Source organism: Aspergillus japonicus (assembly GCF_003184785.1).
Source record: "Aspergillus japonicus CBS 114.51 unplaced genomic scaffold BO86scaffold_71, whole genome shotgun sequence".
Taxonomy (NCBI): Eukaryota; Fungi; Ascomycota; class Eurotiomycetes; order Eurotiales; family Aspergillaceae; genus Aspergillus; species Aspergillus japonicus.
Window position 1 is genome coordinate 1 of NW_020291708.1, and position 20,842 is coordinate 20,842.

General features: G+C 53.7%; 7 protein-coding genes across 7 annotated transcripts; 4 read left to right on the top strand and 3 right to left on the bottom strand.

Moving 5' to 3' along the window:
- Positions 1 to 2,724: 2,724 nt before the first annotated feature.
- Positions 2,725 to 4,149, top strand: BO86DRAFT_422239 (camp independent regulatory protein; the record flags this gene model as incomplete). The annotated part of the gene is made up of 1 exon (XM_025675331.1): positions 2,725 to 4,149. The coding sequence occupies one exon, from the start codon at positions 2,725 to 2,727 to the stop codon at positions 4,147 to 4,149; it is 1,425 nt and encodes a 474-aa protein (XP_025523439.1).
- Positions 4,150 to 4,933: 784 nt separating this feature from the next.
- On the bottom strand, positions 4,934 to 5,862 carry BO86DRAFT_392474 (uncharacterized protein). The gene has a single exon (XM_025672815.1). The coding sequence runs from the start codon at positions 5,685 to 5,687 to the stop codon at positions 4,959 to 4,961; it is 729 nt and encodes a 242-aa protein (XP_025523440.1). The 5' UTR covers positions 5,688 to 5,862; the 3' UTR covers positions 4,934 to 4,958.
- Positions 5,863 to 7,084: 1,222 nt separating this feature from the next.
- BO86DRAFT_346935 (uncharacterized protein) lies at positions 7,085 to 8,833 on the bottom strand (the record flags this gene model as incomplete). Its single annotated transcript, XM_025669261.1, has 2 exons — positions 7,085 to 7,759; positions 7,817 to 8,833. The coding sequence occupies 2 exons, from the start codon at positions 8,831 to 8,833 to the stop codon at positions 7,400 to 7,402; spliced, it is 1,377 nt and encodes a 458-aa protein (XP_025523441.1). The 3' UTR covers positions 7,085 to 7,399.
- Positions 8,834 to 10,564: 1,731 nt separating this feature from the next.
- BO86DRAFT_215493 (uncharacterized protein) lies at positions 10,565 to 11,289 on the top strand. The gene is made up of 4 exons (XM_025666884.1): positions 10,565 to 10,689; positions 10,809 to 10,893; positions 10,983 to 11,040; positions 11,091 to 11,289. The coding sequence occupies exons 1-4, from the start codon at positions 10,663 to 10,665 to the stop codon at positions 11,182 to 11,184; spliced, it is 264 nt and encodes an 87-aa protein (XP_025523442.1). The 5' UTR covers positions 10,565 to 10,662; the 3' UTR covers positions 11,185 to 11,289.
- On the top strand, positions 11,290 to 11,763 carry BO86DRAFT_215494 (uncharacterized protein). Its single transcript, XM_025666885.1, has one exon. The coding sequence runs from the start codon at positions 11,394 to 11,396 to the stop codon at positions 11,670 to 11,672; it is 279 nt and encodes a 92-aa protein (XP_025523443.1). The 5' UTR covers positions 11,290 to 11,393; the 3' UTR covers positions 11,673 to 11,763.
- A 206-nt stretch (positions 11,764 to 11,969) lies between these two features.
- Positions 11,970 to 17,076, top strand: atrF (ABC drug exporter AtrF). Its single transcript, XM_025666883.1, has 3 exons — positions 11,970 to 15,915; positions 15,966 to 16,349; positions 16,409 to 17,076. Exons 1-3 carry the CDS (start codon positions 12,217 to 12,219, stop codon positions 16,946 to 16,948), a joined length of 4,623 nt encoding a protein of 1,540 aa, XP_025523444.1. The 5' UTR covers positions 11,970 to 12,216; the 3' UTR covers positions 16,949 to 17,076.
- Positions 17,077 to 17,338: 262 nt separating this feature from the next.
- Positions 17,339 to 20,225, bottom strand: BO86DRAFT_450883 (uncharacterized protein; the record flags this gene model as incomplete). The annotated part of the gene is made up of 9 exons (XM_025676829.1): positions 17,339 to 17,778; positions 17,901 to 18,010; positions 18,096 to 18,382; positions 18,465 to 18,525; positions 18,594 to 18,705; positions 18,771 to 18,949; positions 18,999 to 19,190; positions 19,257 to 19,688; positions 19,929 to 20,225. The coding sequence occupies 9 exons, from the start codon at positions 20,223 to 20,225 to the stop codon at positions 17,460 to 17,462; spliced, it is 1,989 nt and encodes a 662-aa protein (XP_025523445.1). The 3' UTR covers positions 17,339 to 17,459.
- Between the last annotated feature and the right edge of the window lie 617 nt (positions 20,226 to 20,842).

Here is a 20,842-nt window from a genome sequence, read left to right on the forward strand (position 1 = left end):
CCCCCCCTTCTGCCTCTCTTGCTCTCCCTCTCTTCCTCTCATCTTTCGCGGCTACTCTGGTTCTCACTTTTCGGTCCATGTAATTTCTACCCGGCCTCATTTTCTCTGAATCCCGTCTTTATTTTTGGTTGTATGAATCATTTAAGTCCTTCCCTTTCCATCCTGTCGGGCCTTACCGTCTGGTCTTCGGGGGAGGGAATGAGAGAGGAGCCTGGGAAGAGGAGCAGTTGATGGACCCGCGATGGGCTTCATGGGCCGGGGAGATCCACTGTTGCTAGTCCTCTGGCGGGCTCGTCCTCCTCCTTGGGATCACTAGTTGCACCCACCCATCCGTCTTTCGTCTCTCCCTCTTTGGTTCTGCTCGGACCTACCAGTCTGGGTCGCCCCCCTCTCTTCGGTTTCCCCCCGCTGCATACGCCGGTCGCTCGCTCTCAATGACTATTCTGAGAGTAGAGCGAGCCTGCGCGCGAGGGGAAATGGAAAGAGATTGGGGGAGAGGGGAGAGAGGGAAATCTCTCCGGCCTACGGAGACCACTCACTACCTTGCAATCCACTGTCCACTGTCCACAACTGTCCTTCCTTTCTGTCTGTCTCTTGACTCTTTTAGCAAGAGTAAGACCCCGTCTGGCCGCCGTTTGGCGTTCCCTGCAACACCCGCTCCATACCCGGCTCTGGTCTAGTCTGACTGGCCTTTCCACCCATTCATTATTATTATTATTGCCTGCGATGTTTCCTGGTTTTCTGATCACCAGGAAGGGGGTGCCGCCTCGATCTTTTCTTATTTTTCTTATTTTTAATTGTCCTTCTCGTCGGTTTTTTTTATTGTTTTTTTTTTATTATTTCATCTCACTCCCATTTATTCTTTTTTTGGGCTGAGGGGGGAAAATGAATTTTTACCCTTCCTTTCTCAATTAAAATAATCGTGGATGATTTTGATCTTATTTATTTTTTCCCACTTGACTTTTCTTACCTTTAATCTCTTTCTCTTGGTTCATCCCCCCATAGCCATTACTAAAGCGCTACTCTAAAGAGAGAAGGGGAAACACCAGAGCAAGAGCAAGAGCAAGAGCAAAGCAAAGCAAAGCAAAGCAGAGCAAAGCAGAGCAAAGCAGAGCAGAGCAGAGCAGAGCAGAGAAGAAGCAGAGCAGAAGCAGATCTTCTTACTATACCGTACTGGGAGAATCCACCAGGGAATCTGCCAATATTATATCTTTCCCCCGTCTGGGTTACTTTAATTCTATGTCTCTCCCCTGCTGTGATCATCATCGTTATTATCATTATTATCATCATCATCATCATCATCATCACCATCACCATCACCATCACCACCATCACCAGCGCTCATCTTTATACTACCAAACTACCTCTACTTATATCGGTTTGGTTGTGTTTTAATCTACCTTCCTGTTCTTGTGCTACTAGGGTTGTACGTCTCTTGTCCCTTCCTCCTACCATCGGAACTCAACTACTTCCCCTCCTCACCTTCCACGGAGCATCTGGAACGGAACACTTTTTATTTTTAATCTTTATTTGCACGTTCGGTATATTCATGAACATTTTGTTTCATATGGCACCGGTGACCGTTGTGAACTTCAGCGTGGATAGATTGGCTTACATACCTGCTCTGAAACAGGCCTTGAACAGCGCAGCAGCAGCAGCAGCAGCAGCTCCTCCAGTGTAAGCTGAGCTGGACTCTCTCTTCGTCTTCGTTTCTTCTTGATCAATTTACTCTTCTTTATTTTGTGTGTGTGGGTGTGTTGTGTGCTTCTTTTGCCCTTTTCTCTACTCACACCCTCCCTCTGATCGCTTGATCGCCCATCAATTGAGTTCACCAGTCAACCTTGGACCAAGCGACTTAACCTCCCTGTCAAAACGGGCTTCGACTTGCCAGCAGAAAGCTTGGGAATTGCCGCAGCTTGGACTTGGTCAGGTTGGAGAGTCAACCTAGTCAACCTACCTAGTCAACCTACTCCTCGATCCGATCGTTATCCGTGGAACCGCAGCTCCAGTCGACCCAGAAAGTCACTAGGGCCAGACGCTTGCTCTCTCCAGATTCCCACCTTTTTCCACCCTTTCCACCTTTTCCACCTTTCTTTTACGAGGAGTGATTTGAGAAAGGACGGGCCCGTGCTCGCTGTCGATCCGGGTCACCCAAGTCTGGTGGTCCTTAAACTCAAGAAAGAGGGGGATTTTAAACTTGCGCCATCGACCCTTTTCTACGGTTCGCCCGTCGACTGTGAGCTCTTTTCGACTCTCGACTTGTCATTCTCTCCGACTCTTTCCTTTCCTTTTTTTGCCCACCAACTGCAAACTGCTGCTTCTACTCTCCCCTCCACCAACTCCCACCACTCCCACCATCCCCCCGCCTACTCTTCCCTAAAGGTTAATTTCGCCTCCCCCTCCCTGTTTCCTGGTGCTATTACCTCTGAAGCTTTGCCATTTTCTGCTTGTGTGTGTGTGTCTCGCATACAAGACAAGACAAGACATCAAATAGTGGAAGCGAGCACAAAGTCCCGAGCGAGCCTTTTGCTTTTTTACACTTCAATCTCCTCACGGCTGTTCGTTCCTTTTGTGCTTTGGGAGACCCCGAATTTCCAGTGAGAACATCCCGGTCGACCTAGCCGTGTTGCTGGGAAACCTTGATCTTCGGTGGCCTTAACTTTGATCCGATTTACCTCTTGGACCCCTTTCAACTAGGTTCGAACCTTCAAACAAAGGCAAACAATGGTCAACGGCACCACCACGGTGTTGGAGCCCACCTTTATGGGATATGTTTCAACAACACAGGATGCGCTGATTCTGTTCGAAGCCTGCCTCACAGGCGTCCTGCACCATGTCCCTCGTCGCCCTCACGATCGGGAACGGAGCCATCTCGTTCGCAGCGGCAGCGTCTTCATCTACGAGGAGAATTCGTCGGGGATCAAGCGATGGACGGACGGGGTGACTTGGAGTCCCAGTCGGATCCTGGGCAACTTCCTGGTGTACCGAGAGCTGGAGAAGCCCTTCCCGCCAGGCGAGAAGAAGAGAGCGATGAAGAAGGCCAATCGACGCCCGGTGCCGTCGACGCGACCGGGGGAGCCGTATCCGCGACAGGATAGTAACGGAGGCTATTCTCCTTCCTCGACAACCGGGCCTTTTGGCGATAGACCGCATCAGTCCGACGTGGAACGGGCGCTGGTGGGCTCGCTGGTGGATTCGTACGGGTTTAAGGATTCGGGGTTGGTTAAGAAGACGATGAGCGTAACGGTCTCGGGAGTGACGCATCACCTGGTGTCGTATTACAGCGTGGAGGATGTGATCCGAGGGCTGCTGAACCCGCCATCGTTGGTCGAATCGCTGAGATATATCCGGCCCCGTGCAGAACTAACGCAGAAGCAAAGCTTCCGGGCCCCCATCGATGATTTGGAAACAGGAGGGCTGGAGAATCCGAATGACCCGTCGCATGCGCTCTACGGTTACCGACCTCACCTGGTTGCGCCTCCAGGCTATGCGATGACGAACTCTCATCCCGAATTCTACATGCACGCGGGGCCCTATGCGGCGACTCATCCGCCCCAGTCCACGCCAATACCGGGATACTCGATGGGAGGATCGATTCCGGCACAATCCGCCCCCAATCCATATCTGCCTGCACCATCCGCCCCTACTCAAATCCCGCAGAAACCGGAGGACTACACGCAGTTCCGACAGCCTTCGTATGGCACCAGTTTTGACGCGCTCGGCCACAACCCTCTATCCTCGTCAATCCCGTCCGTTCTCAACACGGCCATGCCTAGTTCCCTGAGCGACCGCAACCGATCCCATTCCGACCACAGCCCGTCCGCCTACCGCAACTCATCGATATCGTCACGCAGCGTGGCCACGGACGCAACATCGCCGATCGATCCCTCGACTCCTGCTACATACTCGCGGGGCGGGAGTTTCAGTCTGGGACCGCTTGACGGGTCGCACCAGCATCTGGAACAGCGGGGGCTGGGGGGATTCGATCCGGGCATCTCGCGTCGGGAGTCGGGCCCTATCCCTACGCCTTATTACACGGGCGGGGACCGACATCATCAATATTACGTGGGGGCCACGGCCCCGGGCGCACACGCCGGGTATCCAGTGTCGACGTGGACCACGGCAGCACCCGCGCAACCTCAGATCTGAGTTTTTTCTTTCGTCTTGTCTCATTTTGTATTCGCTCGTTTAGCCTTCACTTCTCCCTCACCCACTTTTTTTTTCTATACGGTTTTTTTTTACTCTCCAGAAGGGCGGCAATTTGGGAATAGACTATGCATATATGCTGTGGATGATTACCCGGATGAAGAAATCGCTCTAGAGGAGGTATAGGCGGCTTTTTATTTTCTTTCTGATTCCTTTGACTACGATGATACGATGCAGATCAAAATACCTATCTCGTCTTTCTTTTCACTTGTTCACTGGGGGTTTTTGATTTCCTGCGGGGGTTTTCTTCTTTTCATGTGGTCATGAGCAATGGGTTGGCTTGGGTGGCATGGTCCAGGGGCGGTTATCTGAATTTATTCTTTGTTTGTTGCTATTGCTATTGCTGTTGCTGTTGCTGTTGCTGGTTTGATGATGATCAGGCTATCATATTCTTAGTGTTACATGTTACATAAGGGCCAAGGGGTCGTGTACATTGAACCGCAATGATAGGTGCTATCAGCTTGGATTGGTTGTAGTTGACCTAGTAGTTGCCTGTGTACTTGGACTTCCAAGTTTCACACATATTGTGCTGAGAGAGATTTATGTGATGACAGTCATTGTCTTTGATTTCTTCTTCTTTTTGCTAAATTCTTTACAGGCTTCCCGGGTCCTTTGGTCGCATCCAACCACAGTTAAACCAGATCACTCGAATAATCGATCTCCCTTCGATCCCGCTATTCTCAGGGCTCCTCCCCCTCCATTGACTAGGCGGAGACGGAGTGGCCGTCAAATCAGTCCGCGGAGACCCGATACTACTGAGGGTGATCACGGAGTGAGCGGATCCAGCCCATCGATGGGCGGCGAGATCGCATCCGGCCCTCCTCTTCGTCCCTCAGGAAGATGGTCGTCCGCTGCGGACTCAGCGTGGCCATGCCCGCCCGGAGCGCCCCGCTGCCGCCGCCGTTAGGCCCGGGGGACCCGGCCATCGACGGCGGTGGTGGTCGGGGATAAGATGGCGACGCGCATCGCCCGTCTTGCAGAGTCGTGTCTTCTTCCTCGGGGAACATACTGGGTAGGGGGAGAGGGAGAGGATGATGAGGAGGGGTTTCCGGTTCCGGGGATTTATTTATACAGGTACTCCCCGTCCCCGGAGGAGATGCAGCGTTCGCATTGGCATTGCCATTGACACCCATAACTCCCGGCGATTGGGACTGGAACTGGGACTGCGCTTGAGCCACGCCTGCTACACTACGATCATCATGCCTCCACGCATCTTCAATCGCATTCCCGTCTGCATCTTGACTGAAGGTCGAGCTAGGACTAGGACTCCGAGGCCAGCAAACAAACTCCTCCATCCACCGCTCCGCCTCCACCAACCCGTCCTCCTCCTCCTCCTCCTCCACGGGAGGCACCGCCTGCTCTTCCCACCACCGCAACATCTCCGCCTGCTGCGGGTCCGTGAGATCGAGCGTCGTCGTTGTTGCCCCGGAGTACTGCCCGTGCAGCCCGTGCACACCCAGCGGGAACCCATACCGCAACATCCCCACGTGGCCGCCGGCGCTTTCCACTACCCGGGTGATATCCGCCGGATCTTCTGCGGGACCCCTGACCTCGCGATACAGCTGCACATACCGAGTTCCGTAGTAGATGGCCCCGAACCCCGTCGGGGCGGTGGGGTGCTGCCGTCGGCGGTGTTGGAAGGTGCGGAGGAGGGATTTTTCGTGGGTGCGCCAGGGTATCGGGGGGGTGGGGAGGGTGGTGATTGTTGCTGTTGGGGTTGTGGGAGAGGAGTTGCGTTGTGGGGTTGGGGGCATTTTTGGGGGTGGTTGTTTTTGGGGGTGTTGCATGGGTTTGCTTTTGTGGTGGTGTTGTTTCTGGTGGTGGTGTAGGTGTAGGTGTGGTCTTTTATATGGGCTCTGGTAGAGGGGGTTGTATGGCTGGCTGTTTTGGTGTGGGATGGGGGCATTTCATTCTTAGGGGGAGGTTGTATTCTTTCTGTAGAGGGGGATTGTGGCCATGATGAGGATAGTATACGGCCCAGAAGATGGAGGATGTTTAGGTGGTAAGTTACTGTAGACGGATGGGATACTTCCTGGTTTGTTTGGTCTTTGAGATAGGGAAGTCTACCGGTCTTTGTGGTTGCGTTCGAGGGACGGTGGATCTCCGGTGTTCTTTTTATGTTCTTGCAGGAGAATCTAGATCTCCCGCCTACCCAGTGCCGGTACCATACCACAATCGATCCATCCAACGAGTCAGGTCCATTGATCAATCTCCAGTCGAATCGGAAATACCGAGTAGGTACCTACAAGGAGTACAGACTCAGCCCACTGCAGTAACTTCTCATGGCTGAATCGAATCAACTGTGGTGGATCCGAACCAATTCCCAGAACAGGCAGGTCGATTTTCCAACTTGAGCTGTGCTGCGCAGCCTGCGCTACACTTTTTCTCTGATCCACTTGAGGGGTTGCTGGTCTCCACCCGTGAGCAGTGGAGAATCTGCTTTTTCCACTACGCGTAGCCAGGCAGGAGGATGTTGGCCAGTTATTAAGCGGTGGATTACTCATTACTCATTACTCAGGGTGCTGATTGAGCGAGTTTATTCAGTGGCAGCTATTTCTGGTGGCTTTGAGCTGGAGGTTGATGATACTCTGTTAGAGGGAGGTCCGTATTGTGGATCTTGGGTGATAGCATGATCTTGTTGGTTCGGGAGCTGGGTTTGGATTTTGGTGATGGGGTGAGACGCATAGACTGCTACGTACTGCTACGTACTTTCTTCGAGTGCATGCTGTGGCTGTCAACTTGTGGTGGCTTGTGAAGGTGATATTATCTCCATGGTAGGACCAGGATATCGTCGGTGAGGGTACGGCTTCAAATTTCTTAAGTTTTGTGTAAGGTACAGAGTATTATGCGTGCAGTGGCTATTGCTATTGCAGTTTGCCTCGAGTTGTGCATGGCAGGTCCTCATGCTGTGCCGGTGCTTTGACTTGATATACTATACAGTTATCTCAGACTCTTATATTGGTTTCGTTTCGTCAATGCCAGCACGACCCTCTAGCTCTATGCTATGCACAAACTCCTATCCCACCAGCGTTTAGAATCTGGACCTTCAGGCAAATTCCCCCTTCGGGGGAATCTGCCGCTGCGTGGCGCTGGGTTTGGGAAGGTGAAAAGAAGGGGGGTCTGGGGGTTCTCCCCCAGGACGCTGCCCTTAAACAGTAGTCTGGGTATATCATGCTGGTAAATGCAAACTTAACTAGCCACTCTGGCCCTGACTACGGTCGCTCTGACCTCGACTGCTCCGACAACTTTGGCGCATGCCCTGACGCTCCTCTGCTGTGCCCCGCATTGTGGTCAGTTCGGACGCCACCTGTGTATGCTTCGTGCTCTGGTCGTTGTCCAACAACAGCCGCATGGTGAACGACCCCGGGTCGAAGCCCGCCATCGAAGGCACGGCAGCCTGGTCCAGTGCCGTCCTCCTCGCCAGCTCCCAGGCAGCATTGGCCGGAGCGGGGATCTTGGCCACGCCCCCGAGCGGATCGATCATCGTCACATCGCGCGTCACGTCTCGTCGGATCTCATTGTCGTCCTGGAATATCCCGCCGTCCGGGGAGATCTAACCTGCTTAGCCACCACATTCGACGCTCAGCCTCACCCGGGGGGATATACCTACCCCCGTAGAGAACTTCCGTCCCGGCATGTGAACATAGTCATCGAAGGAACTCTCCAGAGCTGCGAAATTGAACCCCCGGTTCGGAGTGACCGGCTCGAACCGCTGGCCGACCTGCACTCGAAAGTCCACCGGCCGTCGTCGCACGGGCTTGTAGCGCGGCAACCCCAACAACACCCCGGGATAACTGCCAACCCAGCTTTGCAGCACCGGCTCGATCTCCAGCGCGAACTGCACCCGGCTCTCCGCGCGTGGTTTCTGGATCAGCATGGCGAAGGTGAACTCTCGCGGAAGCCCCGACCGCTGCAGCGTGTTCTCCTCCAGGGACCAGACAATCTCGCCGGCTTCGACGTCGTACTCGCGACCGCGGGGGCTCCTCCGCGACCGGACGGACCCCTGGATGCGCATCATCTCGTACCGCTTGTACCGGCCGTTGATGCCCCCGCTCGGCGACAGACTGGCGATCAGGGGCAGGTCGGCGACCCCCAGTGACCCGCTGAGGCTGTAGTTCCACTGCATGGTCTCCGGGGACACCGCGCCGTAGAGGAGGTGCGGCGCGTGCATCAAGAATCGAGGGCTGTGCCGGGCCCGACCCGCTGCCCCGGAGGATGGGGAGGCCCGACCCCCGTGGACGGACGCGCGGATGGTCGCGGCTTTGAAGCGGTGCGACAGGGTGTTGGGCGAGTGGAAGACGAAGGTCACCCCGAGGAAATCCACATGGTCGGCGTCTTGGTTGGAGACGGCCGGGCTGGAGTAGTATCCATGCTGGAGGCGCTGTACTCGCGCGGTGATGTATGCGTCCCCGGGGAGATGACGCTCGTAGATGCACGCCCCGTTGATGAGAAGACGAGGGTTGATGAGGTTGGGATCGGGCAGCGCTGGATCGGAAGGCGTCTTCGTCTTGTCGGGGGGCTGAGGGGCCGGGGGGCGAGAGGAGGACGGTGGTGTCGCTTCAACGGGCCGTTGCAACGAAGCTGGAGAACGATCGATGGTCACCATCGCCACGGTGGGAGATTCCATCGTAGAGGATGCTGCTTTCGCGCTGTTACCATCAACCTGAATACCCATCACGAGGTTGCCTGTCTCGGACCTCCATGGGCACCTTCATGAAAAGTAGATCGAGAGACCCCGGAAAACTGGGGTTCAGATCGAGTGCGTGGGAATCTGGGGTAGAACCCATTCGCATTGCGAAAGTCATGATCATAGACAAGGAGGGAGAGTGATCAATGACGACAACGCTGGCGACCGATGGATGAGGCTTTATCAGGTGAGGAGAGGGAAGCAAGTCAGATGAGGCGATGCGATAATTAAACTGCCAAGATGGGCGCCGGCGGAATCAGTCGACGCTTAAGTCGAGCGGGTACAGGAACCAGAGCGTGTCAGCTGCTGTTCCGGACTGTGTCTGAGTCTTGCGACCGACGAGAATCTATTACCGGTTGGTTGAGGGTACACTGGTGGGTGATTTGGGCGGATGAGGCTGATCCCGTCACGGTTGGAATTCCTTGGTTGGATCGGCTTGGGCAGTTTCTCAACAATGCTTAGCTGTCCCCGTCTCGGCTGATTTACTACTTAGCCTGTACAGTACACTACCGCCAATACCACCTCTTCCGACCGTCATACGCTCCACATGAACTCGAGATCTCTTGAAACTGGGATGGAGACAACTGTCTTGTCTATGATCCTGCACAAGTGAACCCCGAATCCTGAAACCACAATGCACTATAAACTGATGGTCTATAGTTGTCGGAAGGCCGGACTATAACGCCCATGTTATACCGCACAAAGTGCCGAATCCACCGGTTCCACATTCACACGTGGGTTGTCGTATCAGCTGTTGGCTCACCTTGACAAGCACTAACTGAGATGCTGTTAGACCTGGCCATCATGAGTGACAAAAGCAGACATTCTGGCAAGAGGAGTCTGGTGAAGCTGTGCTGGTGGCTACAGATCCCGACAAGGTGACAACACACCGGTTTCCAAAAGGAAAGTGTTGGACGAGGCATGTTGTCCTGAGGGTGTAGACACACCTCCTGTACGGAGTACATTTGGGTGAGTCCAGACCGAATGCTTGCACATCTACCTGATATGGCTGACTGGCCAGCGGTTTGTGCTTATCTAGTCATCGAATATGACTAGCGCTTGACTATCTTTATCTTCTCGACAGCTTTACAATCCCTTCCTGCTGGTGCTTCTCGCGGCCGCGGCGTGTCGCAGCCGAATGCGGGGTTGGAGAGTGATACGGTATACATGAGTCGGCATGTACTTCCGTCGGTCAGAAAGAATTTTTTCATCCGCCGTTCACATACCGGACTCCTCCCAAATCAGTGTGGTCAAGCAGGATGCATGCAGGATGCGCAGGTTGTGCATTCAATGGTGCTGTTCGTCATGTAGGTTACTTGTCAGCTGGTCGTCTTCTATCCATCGCAGACCGTTGTTGCCGCGGGCGCAATTCACTCTTGCTTGAATTAGAGCAATATGGCCATGCACCCAAACAAGGGCCGAGTGTGCTGGCTTGCTGTGTGAATATGACTGATCATTGGCATACAGATCCATCGCAGCCCGCCGAAGAAAACAGAACGGGGATTCGGTTCTGGAGATTATCGGGGTTATGATGCTGACTGACTGACTCGGGAACCGGCCAGCGATCCGCATGCCGACCAAGCGGCATTACTAATGCAACCACAGCTTTGCTCGACCAATCCTGGCCTTTGACGAACAGGTCTGTGTGGAGCCCAGGGAAGATCAACCGGATTGCCCGGCAAGCACTAGACCAGACCGGGCCAGATGGGAGAGGACGAGGAACGAAGTCATCATTGCCTCATTTCTTCGGGACCGAATTGGACAGGGAGATGGTGATATGGAAGTCCATCGAAAGGGTGAGTGAAGGGGATACTCTAACTTGATGAAACTTACTATACTCTACGTGCTCCCAGTGGTCTTGAAGTTCTTGGCCCTGATCCGTGCGCTGGAACATTTGGCTAACCATGTCGACTAGCGGCTCGGCAGATTCCTGGCTGACATCCGGGCAACTGGCAGCCTGCAGAAGACCTATCTGATCCTTCACAGTCGAGTACTACTGAGTAGGTTGCTCTCCGCTCCTAGTAAATAACATGGACTCTACTGTACCATTGTAGTATCATGAGTCACCGAGTCATGCTGAGCTCGCTAGGATGCGAGGACAGAGAGATAGCAAGGAGAATGCATACTAGTCCAGTTGATAGGGAGAGGCAATCCATCTTATCACCGTGGAGGATGGAACCTGACTAACCGAAATCAGACCCCGATCTGAGTTGCCCGTGGTGTCCGTCGTAAGCAGCCCATTAATAATCCTCGAGAGGAATATGAATTCCGGTGAAATGAGCTTTGCCTAGTGCCAGGTGAATTTCGGTGTGCCCAGCGACCAGGCACGGATGACCCGACCAGACCAATCAGCAGCACGGATGACTAAAGCCCGACGAGTTTTAGCAGCTTATCTCCGGTCGAACTTTTTCATGCTTCACTGCTTCGACCCGTCCACTCTTCGGGCCCAGCCGATCTTGAATCAGATACCTCGCCCTTCGTCCAATCCTTTTCCCTCCTGATGGCATCCACCGCGCTCATCCTGACTCATTTCGACTCTGGAATTTACTTTCCTTCCCTTCTCGCCCCTCTCGCGCTTCTTTCCCATCCTTTTTCGCAGCTGCGTTACCCGCGCTGCCATCGCCGCCAGCAGCCACCATCGATCCACAGTTCGGTTGGCGTCTTCCTCCACCCAGTCCACCTCGTTTCATCCTCTGATTGCAGCCTCGCTGAAGCAGACCCTGTTCTTTCTCCACGGCTAGAAGATTCTGACAAATCCACCAGAAATTTTTCCCTGTGAAAGGTGGCCCACACGGAGTTAATCAGCGCAGACTCGCGGCTTTTAACCATGATGCAACGACCTCCATCGGCAGCCCCTCCTGGCTCTTCCCTATTTATCAAGCCTCCCTTGTCTTCCTTGCGTGGGTGATCCCCATTGCGTGTCTCATTCTATAGACCCTCTCCCCTCATCTTCGCAGGTGTATGTTGGTGAGAGCTCCCAGAGCTTTCATTCAAGTGCCCGGCCTCTTATATAACCTTTCTAATTACATCCCCTTCTTCCTTTTCTTTTCTCGACGCATTCCGGCTGTAGCCCCGGCTGAACATATCAACTTGCATATATCCCGAGTTACACGATTCGGTATTATTGTTTTCCTATCTATATTCTCCTAATACCTATCCGTTCGACGCGCATTTGTCCCATTCCAATTGACGTCCGTGGAATTCGATTACGGTTTCGGCTCGATTCCTTGGACTTCTCAGCACCTTGATTGCTGTGACACCCCACCCACAGACAGGCTTCGAAAGCGCACCTCGATTTGCCTGCGAGGAAAAATAAATCAATCATGTCCAATACCACGGCCGAGGGAAGTCGGCTACCGGGCGACTTGCAAGAAATCCCGACGTCGACGATTGAAACCCGGCCCGACAGCCACGAGGCAAGCCACCATGTGCCCCACGCTGTCGCCTCCGATCCATCCCTGTCGACTAGTGATAGCGAGACATCCCAAGAGGGCCACTGGGGAGAGCGGGGCACTGAACCCGTCTCTCGTCGCGGGGCGATGGAGGATTTGGAGGAGATGAGACGGGAGCTGACCAGGCTTAGTCTGCATCGTACTCGTTCCGTCAAAGGCGACGCTCAGCGACGCCGCTCGAAGGCTTCTCGCGCCGATGAAGAGAAAGCGCTGGAAGGCGACGGACTCTCCGGCTCTACTGAAGGCGACTATGGCGCATTTGACCTGGGCGAATTCCTGATGGGTGGTCACCTCGAACGACGCACAACAGCTGGCGAGCCGGCGAAGAAAGTCGGTGTTGTTTTCAAGAACGTCACCGTCAAGGGTATCGAGACTGGTGCCTCCTTCGTCCGCACTCTTCCCGATGCTGTCATTGGAACCTTCGGCCCCGATTTGTACAAGATCGTCTGTAGGTTCGTCCCGCAGCTCCAGTTCGGTCGCAAGCCTCCAGTGCGGGACTTGCTTCATGATTTTACGGGCGCCGTTCGCGAAGGTGAGATGATGTTCGTTCTGGGTAGACCAGGCGCCGGCTGTTCCACCTTCTTGAAGACGATTGCCAACGACCGAGGCGCTTTTGCCGGCGTCGAAGGTGAAATCAGTTACGGTGGTATGTCGGCTGAGGAACAGCACAAACACTTCCGTGGTGAGGTCAACTACAATCAGGAAGATGATCAACACTTCCCGAACTTGACTGTTTGGCAGACCTTGAAATTCTCGCTGATCAACAAGACGAAGAAGCATGACCGGGACAGCATTCCCGTCATCATCGATGCTCTGTTGAAGATGTTTGGTATCTCTCACACGAAGAACACGGTTGTCGGAAACGAATACGTCCGCGGCGTCTCTGGTGGTGAGCGTAAACGTGTCAGTATCGCTGAGACTTTGGCAACGAAATCCTCGGTCGTTTGCTGGGACAACTCAACCCGTGGTCTAGATGCCAGCACTGCCTTGGATTACGCAAAGTCACTCCGGATTATGACCGACGTCAGCAAGCGCACCACATTCGTCACTCTATACCAAGCCGGAGAGAGCATTTACGAGCTCATGGATAAGGTAATGGTGATCGATTCCGGACGCATGCTCTACCAGGGACCCGCCAGCGAGGCTAGAGAGTACTTTGAGAACCTCGGCTTTGCTTGTCCGGACGGATCGACCACGGCCGATTTCCTTACTTCCCTGTGCGATGTCAATGCCCGTCAATTCCAGCCAGGTCGTGAGGCGTCTACTCCCAAGACTGCGGAGGAGCTCGAAGCGGTCTTCCGCCAGAGCAGTGCTTACAGGCGAATCTTAGATGATGTCGCTGGCTATGAGAAGCAGCTCCAGGACACCAACTGCGAGAACACTCGTCGGTTCCAGAAGTCCGTTGCTCAATCCAAGAGTAAAACCGTCTCCAAAAAGTCCCCTTACACTGTGTCTCTGGTTCGACAGGTTGCTGCTTGTGTGCAGCGTGAGTTCTGGCTGTTGTGGGGTGACAAGACATCACTCTACACCAAGTACTTTATCATCTTGTCCAATGCTCTTATCGTCTCCTCTCTGTTTTATGGAGAATCTATGGATACCAGCGGCGCTTTCTCGCGCGGTGGTGCTCTGTTCTTCTCTATTCTGTTCCTTGGCTGGTTGCAATTGACGGAATTGATGCCTGCGGTTAGTGGACGTGCCATCGTCGCACGCCACAAAGACTACGCATTCTACCGTCCTTCTGCTGTGTCGATCGCTCGTGTTGTCGTGGATTTCCCGGCAATCTTCTGTATGGTCGTGCCTTTCACCATCATCGTCTATTTCATGGCTGGGTTTGATGTGGACGTGTCTAAGTACTGGATCTACTTCCTGTTCGTGTACACCACCACGTTCTGCATCACCTCAATGTATCGCATGTTCGCGGCGCTGTCCCCGTCAATCGACGATGCGGTTCGGTTCAGTGGTATCGCATTGAACGTGTTGATCTTGTTCGTTGGCTATGTCATCCCTAAACAGTCCCTCATTGATGGGTCTATTTGGTTCGGTTGGCTTTTCTACGTCAATCCGCTCTCTTACAGTTACGAAGCCGTGCTTTCCAACGAATTCGCCAATCGTGTAATGGACTGTGCTCCTTCGATGCTGGTACCCCAAGGTCCAGGCATTGACTCTAGATACCAAGGATGCGCCCTGACGGGTTCTGAACTGGGTTCGACGACCGTTGCGGGAAGCAGTTACATCCAGACGACTTACCAGTTCACTCGCCACCATCTATGGCGTAATTTTGGTGTTGTCATTGCTTTTACCGTCCTCTATATCTTGGTCACCGTGTTTGCAGCCGAAATTCTTTCGTTCGTTGGTGGCGGAGGCGGTGCGTTGGTGTTCAAGCGCTCCCGCCGTGCTAAACAGCTCAAGGCGCAGGCTAGCAAAGGCAACGACGAAGAGAAGATGCAAACCCCGGGCCAGGGACAGTCTCAGTCGGGTGCAAACAGTGAGACTTTCAACCGTATCTCGTCGAGCGACCGGGTGTTTACTTGGTCCAACGTCGAGTATACCGTGCCTTATGGTAATGGAACCCGGAAGCTTCTGAACGGCGTCAATGGGTACGCTAAGCCTGGACTCATGATCGCCCTTATGGGTGCATCTGGAGCGGGTAAGACGACGCTCCTCAACACTTTGGCCCAACGCCAAAAGATGGGTGTTGTGACGGGTGATATGCTTGTTGATGGCCATCCTCTGGGCACGGACTTCCAACGTGGTACTGGTTTCTGTGAGCAAATGGACCTTCACGACAACACCGCCACGATCCGCGAGGCTCTCGAATTCTCGGCTCTGCTCCGTCAGGATAGGGATACTCCTCGTCAGGAGAAAATCGATTACGTCAACCAGATCATCGACCTTCTTGAGCTGGAGGAGATCCAGGATGCTATTATCGGTTCTCTCAATGTCGAGCAGAAGAAGCGGGTGACCATTGGTGTGGAGCTGGCCGCGAAGCCCAGTCTGCTTCTTTTCCTTGATGAGCCCACTAGTGGTCTGGACAGTCAAGCGGCGTTCTCCATTGTGCGATTCTTGAAGAAGCTTTCGCAGGCCGGACAGGCTATCGTCTGCACCATTCACCAGCCTTCGTCCATGCTGATCCAGCAGTTCGACATGATCTTGGCCTTGAATCCTGGCGGTAACACTTTCTACTTCGGTCCTGTTGGTCATGAGGGCCGCGACGTGAAGAACTACTTTGCTGACCGTGGAGTCGTTTGCCCTCCGTCAAAGAACGTTGCGGAGTTCATTCTCGAAACGGCTGCAAAGGCTACCAAGAAGGATGGCAAGACTTACGACTGGAATGAAGAGTGGCAGAACTCGGAGCAGAACCAGAAGATTCTGGACGAGATCAAGGCTATCCGGGAGGAGCGCAGCAAGATCCCCCTTCCCGAGTCGGGTACTACGTACGAATTCGCAGCTCCAGCCATGACGCAGACTTACCACCTCATGATGAGAATTTTCCGCCAGTACTGGAGAGACCCTTCGTACTACTACGGAAAGTTGTTTGTCAGTGTCATCATCGGTATCTTCAACGGTTTCGTAAGTATTTCCCCATCAATCCAGCTTCAATCCCGCACTAACAGTCGCAGACCTTCTGGATGCTGGGCAACTCCATCTCTAGCATGCAAGATCGCATGTTCTCGACTTTCCTGATCATTCTTCTCCCGCCCATTGTTCTGAACAGTCTGGTCCCGAAGTTCTACATGAACCGTGCCCTTTGGGAAGCGCGCGAATACCCCAGCCGTATTTATGGCTGGTTCGCCTTCTGTACCGCCAACATCATCTGCGAGATCCCAATGGCGATCGTGTCCGCTCTGATCTACTGGCTCCTGTGGTACTACCCGGCCGGTTTCCCCACGGATTCCAGTAACGCGGGCTACGTCTTCCTCATGTCGATGCTCTTCTTCCTCTTCCAAGCCAGCTGGGGTCAATGGATCTGTGCCTTTGCCCCCTCCTTCACCGTCATCTCCAACGTAAGCCCTCTCCCCCACCCCGCCTCCTGCTTCTAGCCTCCATCTAACATACAAACCAGGTCCTCCCCTTCTTCTTCGTCATGACCAGTCTGTTCAACGGTGTCGTTCGCCCGTACTCCAACTACCCGGTGTTCTGGAAATACTGGATGTACTACGTCAACCCGGTGACCTGGTGGCTCCGCGGCGTGATCTCGGCCGTCTTCCCCACCGTCACCATCGAGTGCTCCTCCACGGAGACCACCCACTTCAACCCCCCGTCCGGCCAGACCTGCTCCAGCTACGCCGGCGACTGGGTCTCCAGCGTCGGCAACGGCTACCTCGCCAACCCGAGCGCCACCTCGGACTGCCAGTACTGCCCCTACGCCAACGGCACGCAGTACATGCACACGCTGAATGTGCACGACGGCGACAAGTGGCGCTGCTTCGGCATCTTCCTGGCCTACGTGATCATCAACTGGGCCCTCGTCTACTTCATGATCTACTGCGTGCGCGTCCGCGGGTGGTCGTTCGGTCTGGGCTTTGTGTTCTCCGCCCTCGGCAAGGTGATCGGTGGCATCAAGGGCCTGTTCACCAAGAAGAACAAGGGCGAGAAGGAGTGAAGAGAATTGATCTGCAAGCTTGCTTTCGGGCTTCCTTGGGTTTGGGATGGCTGTTTCATGGTGATCCCTTATGATGTCACGTGTCATGTGATTTCGGTCGGTGGTGGCCTGGGAGTTCCCTTGTCTCTCTGCAGGCACGGTCCTATACCCGGTCTTATTCGTGCGTTGGGGTGTCAACATTCATCTTGGAGGATACTATTATATCAAAAGGGCATGATTTGGATAAAAGAAGAAGTATCTAGACGGCATTTTCGTCATGCATCAGCGCGCGTGTTTGTGGTCGAGGGATTTTATTCTTAATTCTATGATTTCTGGGTTTAGAGATAGAAACTCCCGCTGGGAAGGAAATTACATAATACTAGAATGTGCCATTCTTAAGTTAATATCGTGCTGGAACATTGCAAGTTCCGTAATCTCATAAGCTAGACAAGTGCCGAAAACGGATGTCAATCCCCCCTTTCTGTGGGGAGGCATCATAGGCTCAAGTCTCAAGCGAAGCACTACCGCTGAATCAACCTTCCGAAAAGAACCACGGCTTCCGCCCTCCTTCGTAGTATCGCCCCGGCACACGCATCGGCACGGGCACTGTCCCCGCAAACAAGCCCATCAAGCCGCCGCCGGCGGTTCCCTCGTCGTTCCGTGTTGGTGGTGGTGCCTGCGCGGAAGAAGCACTGCTGCTGCTGGTACTGCTGGTGCTGGCGCTGCTGCTGTTCCCACCAGCGTCGGACTTGGTACGCGGATCCTCCAAAACGGGGACCAGGACCCCGCACTCCCAATTGCGACAGTTGAGTTTGGGCTGTTTGGTGGTGCGATCGAGCACGAGGCGGCCCCTGGATTTGATGCAGGTTCGAGATCAGCGACCTTATCCTTTTTCTTCTGTAGATAGAAGGGAGTAGAAAGGGGGATAAGAGCGAGGAAGACAGGAGGTCAAGGTTTGCGGTACGTGACATACCATGCACTTTCCGACAGATTTGCACTTCCGACATACGCCCACGCTCGACATACTTGATTCTTGCCCTGCGGTGCGAGCGGGACGGGTTCATCGGGGCGGACGTAGAGGATCTATTTGCGTCGTGTTTCGTTAGCTTAAACTATGTCTGATTTGTGCGGGGCGATGGGGAAATGTGCAGGTTTGATGGGATAGTACCTTATTATGCATCAACATTCCGCGGCGTTGGCTCTCGCAGTCGCGGAGGACGTGGCGCGGGAACTTGGCGCCTTCGTACCATCTCGACTGGAAGCAGACCGTGCCCGCGCAGTTGGGCCCGCCCTTGGAGGCGGCGACGGTGGCTTGCGAGGGGAAGTAGACGCGGAACCGATCGTCTTTCCATTCTGAGGCTGTGTTGTGGGGGACGAGGGTGGTGGGGTCGGTGAGGTGTCTTGCCGGGGAGGTTTTGGACGTGCGGAGGCTTAGGTCGGTTATTCCGCTGTCTCCTGTTGATTTTAGAGGTTTGGTTAGTTCTTGGGTTCAGGGCGGAGGGGGTTTTGGCTGGGGAGGGATGGAAAGTGAACGAACCCTGGGAGGCGAGGTATATGGATCTGAGGAAGTCGTCGGTGAGGGATCCGAGGGAGGATGTCTGTTGCGGGTGTTTTGGTTAGATGATTGGAAGTAATGATACGGAGGATGCCATAGGACTGCACTTACGACAAAGTCGATGTTCAATGGTTTGGACGTGCGCAGACCCATGCGTTCTACTGCACGCCCAAGACCGCAGTAGCCCGTGCGCTCCCATGCAGGTCCTGTATGTGCGCCCCCGCTTGTTGTGTGCAGTTAGTCGATGATCGGAGGGTTGTTTTGGCATGCTGGATTGAGTCTCCTTACATTGTATGGACAAATGCATAATTGGCAGTCTTCGCGAAGTCGAAGCTCTTCAGCTTCGCAATGATATTCTCATGTAGAGTGCAGGCTTTCAGAAAGTATACCAGATCTTCATAGAATGCCGTCGTAGGACACTCCTGCTTCTTCTCGTCGCGTTTCGGAAGGTCGATCAGGAAGACGCTCTGTATGTCGGATTAGCTGCGTCAAAGAACAACATGCCATGTATCATACATTTTCCATGACCCCGTTCATCTCGCCCCAGTCATAGTTGGTCAGGTTGGCGGTTGGCACTGCGATTCGAACATATGTAGGATGGAAAAGTAGCATCAGCTTCGAATGCATGCAGTTCACCTGGCCATCCATCGGGGGAAAGCAAAGTCGCACATTGCGTAGGGCTGCTGCCTCTGATTCATACTGGATTTTCTTAAGAGAAGTCAGTTCACAGGGCACTACGTGAAATCGTCAAAAGGTTGACCGATGGTTACTCACAGTCGCATCGTCCTTGGCTTGCATCATCAGGAGAAAGCGTGTGCTTCTTGTGTCAGTCTTAGAGAATAGCCAGTCTAAATCCCACATGAACGAGCTCAATACTGCTAATTCTAGATCGGACTTTTGCAACACCTCTTCGATTTTGATATCATCGCCCTGTCGTGGAAAGCCAGACGCCCATGTCTTTCTGACCACGCCTTCCGGATATTGCAGAGGTGAGGATGTCAGCGCACCGGCACTGGCGATGGTGACGCTCGCGTTTCCGCTGCCCTGAACGGGCTTGCTCACACGAGGGGTGGGAGCCGCTTCAATCTTTGAGGATTTGGATTCACGCTCGTTGAGTGATGATGTGTCGGCGGCTTTTCGTTTCGCAAGTCGCGCAAGACGCTCTTGTTCCATCTGTTTCCGATCGAGCCCAAAGATACCGATCGGCTTATTAGCTGGTTCAGCTTGAGCGGCATCATTCCTGACAGTCGTTGTCGAGGAAGCAGCAGAAGTCCGGCTCGCGCTGGCTTGCTCTGTAGCTGTTTGGAGAGCCCCTAGAGGCTGGCTTGATACACTCAGCATGGATGCCGCAACAGCCCTCTTCATATCATCGTCATCGTCATCGTCATCGTCCAAGTTGATCAGTGAAGGGGGATTTGGGGTCAGATCTGTGCTGGTTTCCCGGACCGTTGGCGGGGACGCAGAGGGATCCTGAACTCCTTTGGACTCCTGCAAGGAGAGCGCGATGGCTCGCTTCATGTCCTCATCTGCCTCATCGTCGGTCTCCGACCCAATGACGGACCTTGATTTTGGATAGATGGGCACCACATCGTTATCAGATTCCGACTCAGTTTCACCAGTCAGATCGACGACGGCCTGTTGACGGCGTCGGGATGGCGGTTCATCCGCAGAATTCCTGATGCCCACTAGAGACGCAGCGATTGCTGCTCGAAGGTCTGCATCGTCGCCGTCGTCCGAGTGCATTTTGAGTCGTCGTGGAGTTGGATACAAGTCAAGTCTGAAGGGGGTGGAGATAGTAATTTAGCGTTTACTTCTGCGGCGGCTGCATTACCGAAACGAGTGTTGTAGTTGGTGTTGTTTACCCAAGGTTGGGATTACTTCGAGTATGGATCCCGCCAGAGCTGGGGCTGAGTTCACTCTGTGGCAGTTTATATGCTCTAAAGAGGAGTGTATCAGATCAAAGTATTTTAAGGCAATAGTCGAGGTGGCAGATGGTTATGGGCAAAGTTGATGAGCGTTTGACAGGGTGCTGGCTGGGAACCTCTCGCCGCTAGCACGTGACCAGGCTGGCGGAGGGCCGAGAGACAATGTCTTTTCATCTCACCATCATTTTCACTGCATTACTAGTCTATGCTGCTTCCTACAAAGAAAACACTTGGTTTGGGGCACATTTCACTGACTATAGTATAATGGTAATGTTCATTCACTCGGCGCGAGTTGCCATAACCGAACATGCAAGCCACAGACAAGTTCATGATGCTCTTAATGAATGATTTTCGTCTAAGGCTGCACTCTAGACCTTAGGATCACTAGACCTAATGATAAATCATAGTGCTTTGTTGATAGTTGACTAACCGTTA

Excerpts from the sequence above, each read along its gene's own strand:
- BO86DRAFT_392474 (XM_025672815.1), bottom strand. The coding sequence starts at position 5,687 with ATGTTGCGGTATGGGTTCCCGCTGGGTGTGCACGGGCTGCACGGGCAG.
- BO86DRAFT_215493 (XM_025666884.1), top strand. The coding sequence starts at position 10,663 with ATGGTGATATGGAAGTCCATCGAAAGG. Across the intron at positions 10,690-10,808 it reads TATGGAAGTCCATCGAAAGG|CGGCTCGGCAGATTCCTGGC; the intron begins GTGAGTGAAGGG and ends CATGTCGACTAG. Across the intron at positions 10,894-10,982 it reads TCACAGTCGAGTACTACTGA|GATGCGAGGACAGAGAGATA; the intron begins GTAGGTTGCTCT and ends TGAGCTCGCTAG.
- BO86DRAFT_215494 (XM_025666885.1), top strand. The coding sequence starts at position 11,394 with ATGGCATCCACCGCGCTCATCCTGACTCATTTCGACTCTGGAATTTAC.
- atrF (XM_025666883.1), top strand. The coding sequence starts at position 12,217 with ATGTCCAATACCACGGCCGAGGGAAGTCGGCTACCGGGCGACTTGCAA. Across the intron at positions 15,916-15,965 it reads TCGGTATCTTCAACGGTTTC|ACCTTCTGGATGCTGGGCAA; the intron begins GTAAGTATTTCC and ends TAACAGTCGCAG. Across the intron at positions 16,350-16,408 it reads CCTTCACCGTCATCTCCAAC|GTCCTCCCCTTCTTCTTCGT; the intron begins GTAAGCCCTCTC and ends CATACAAACCAG.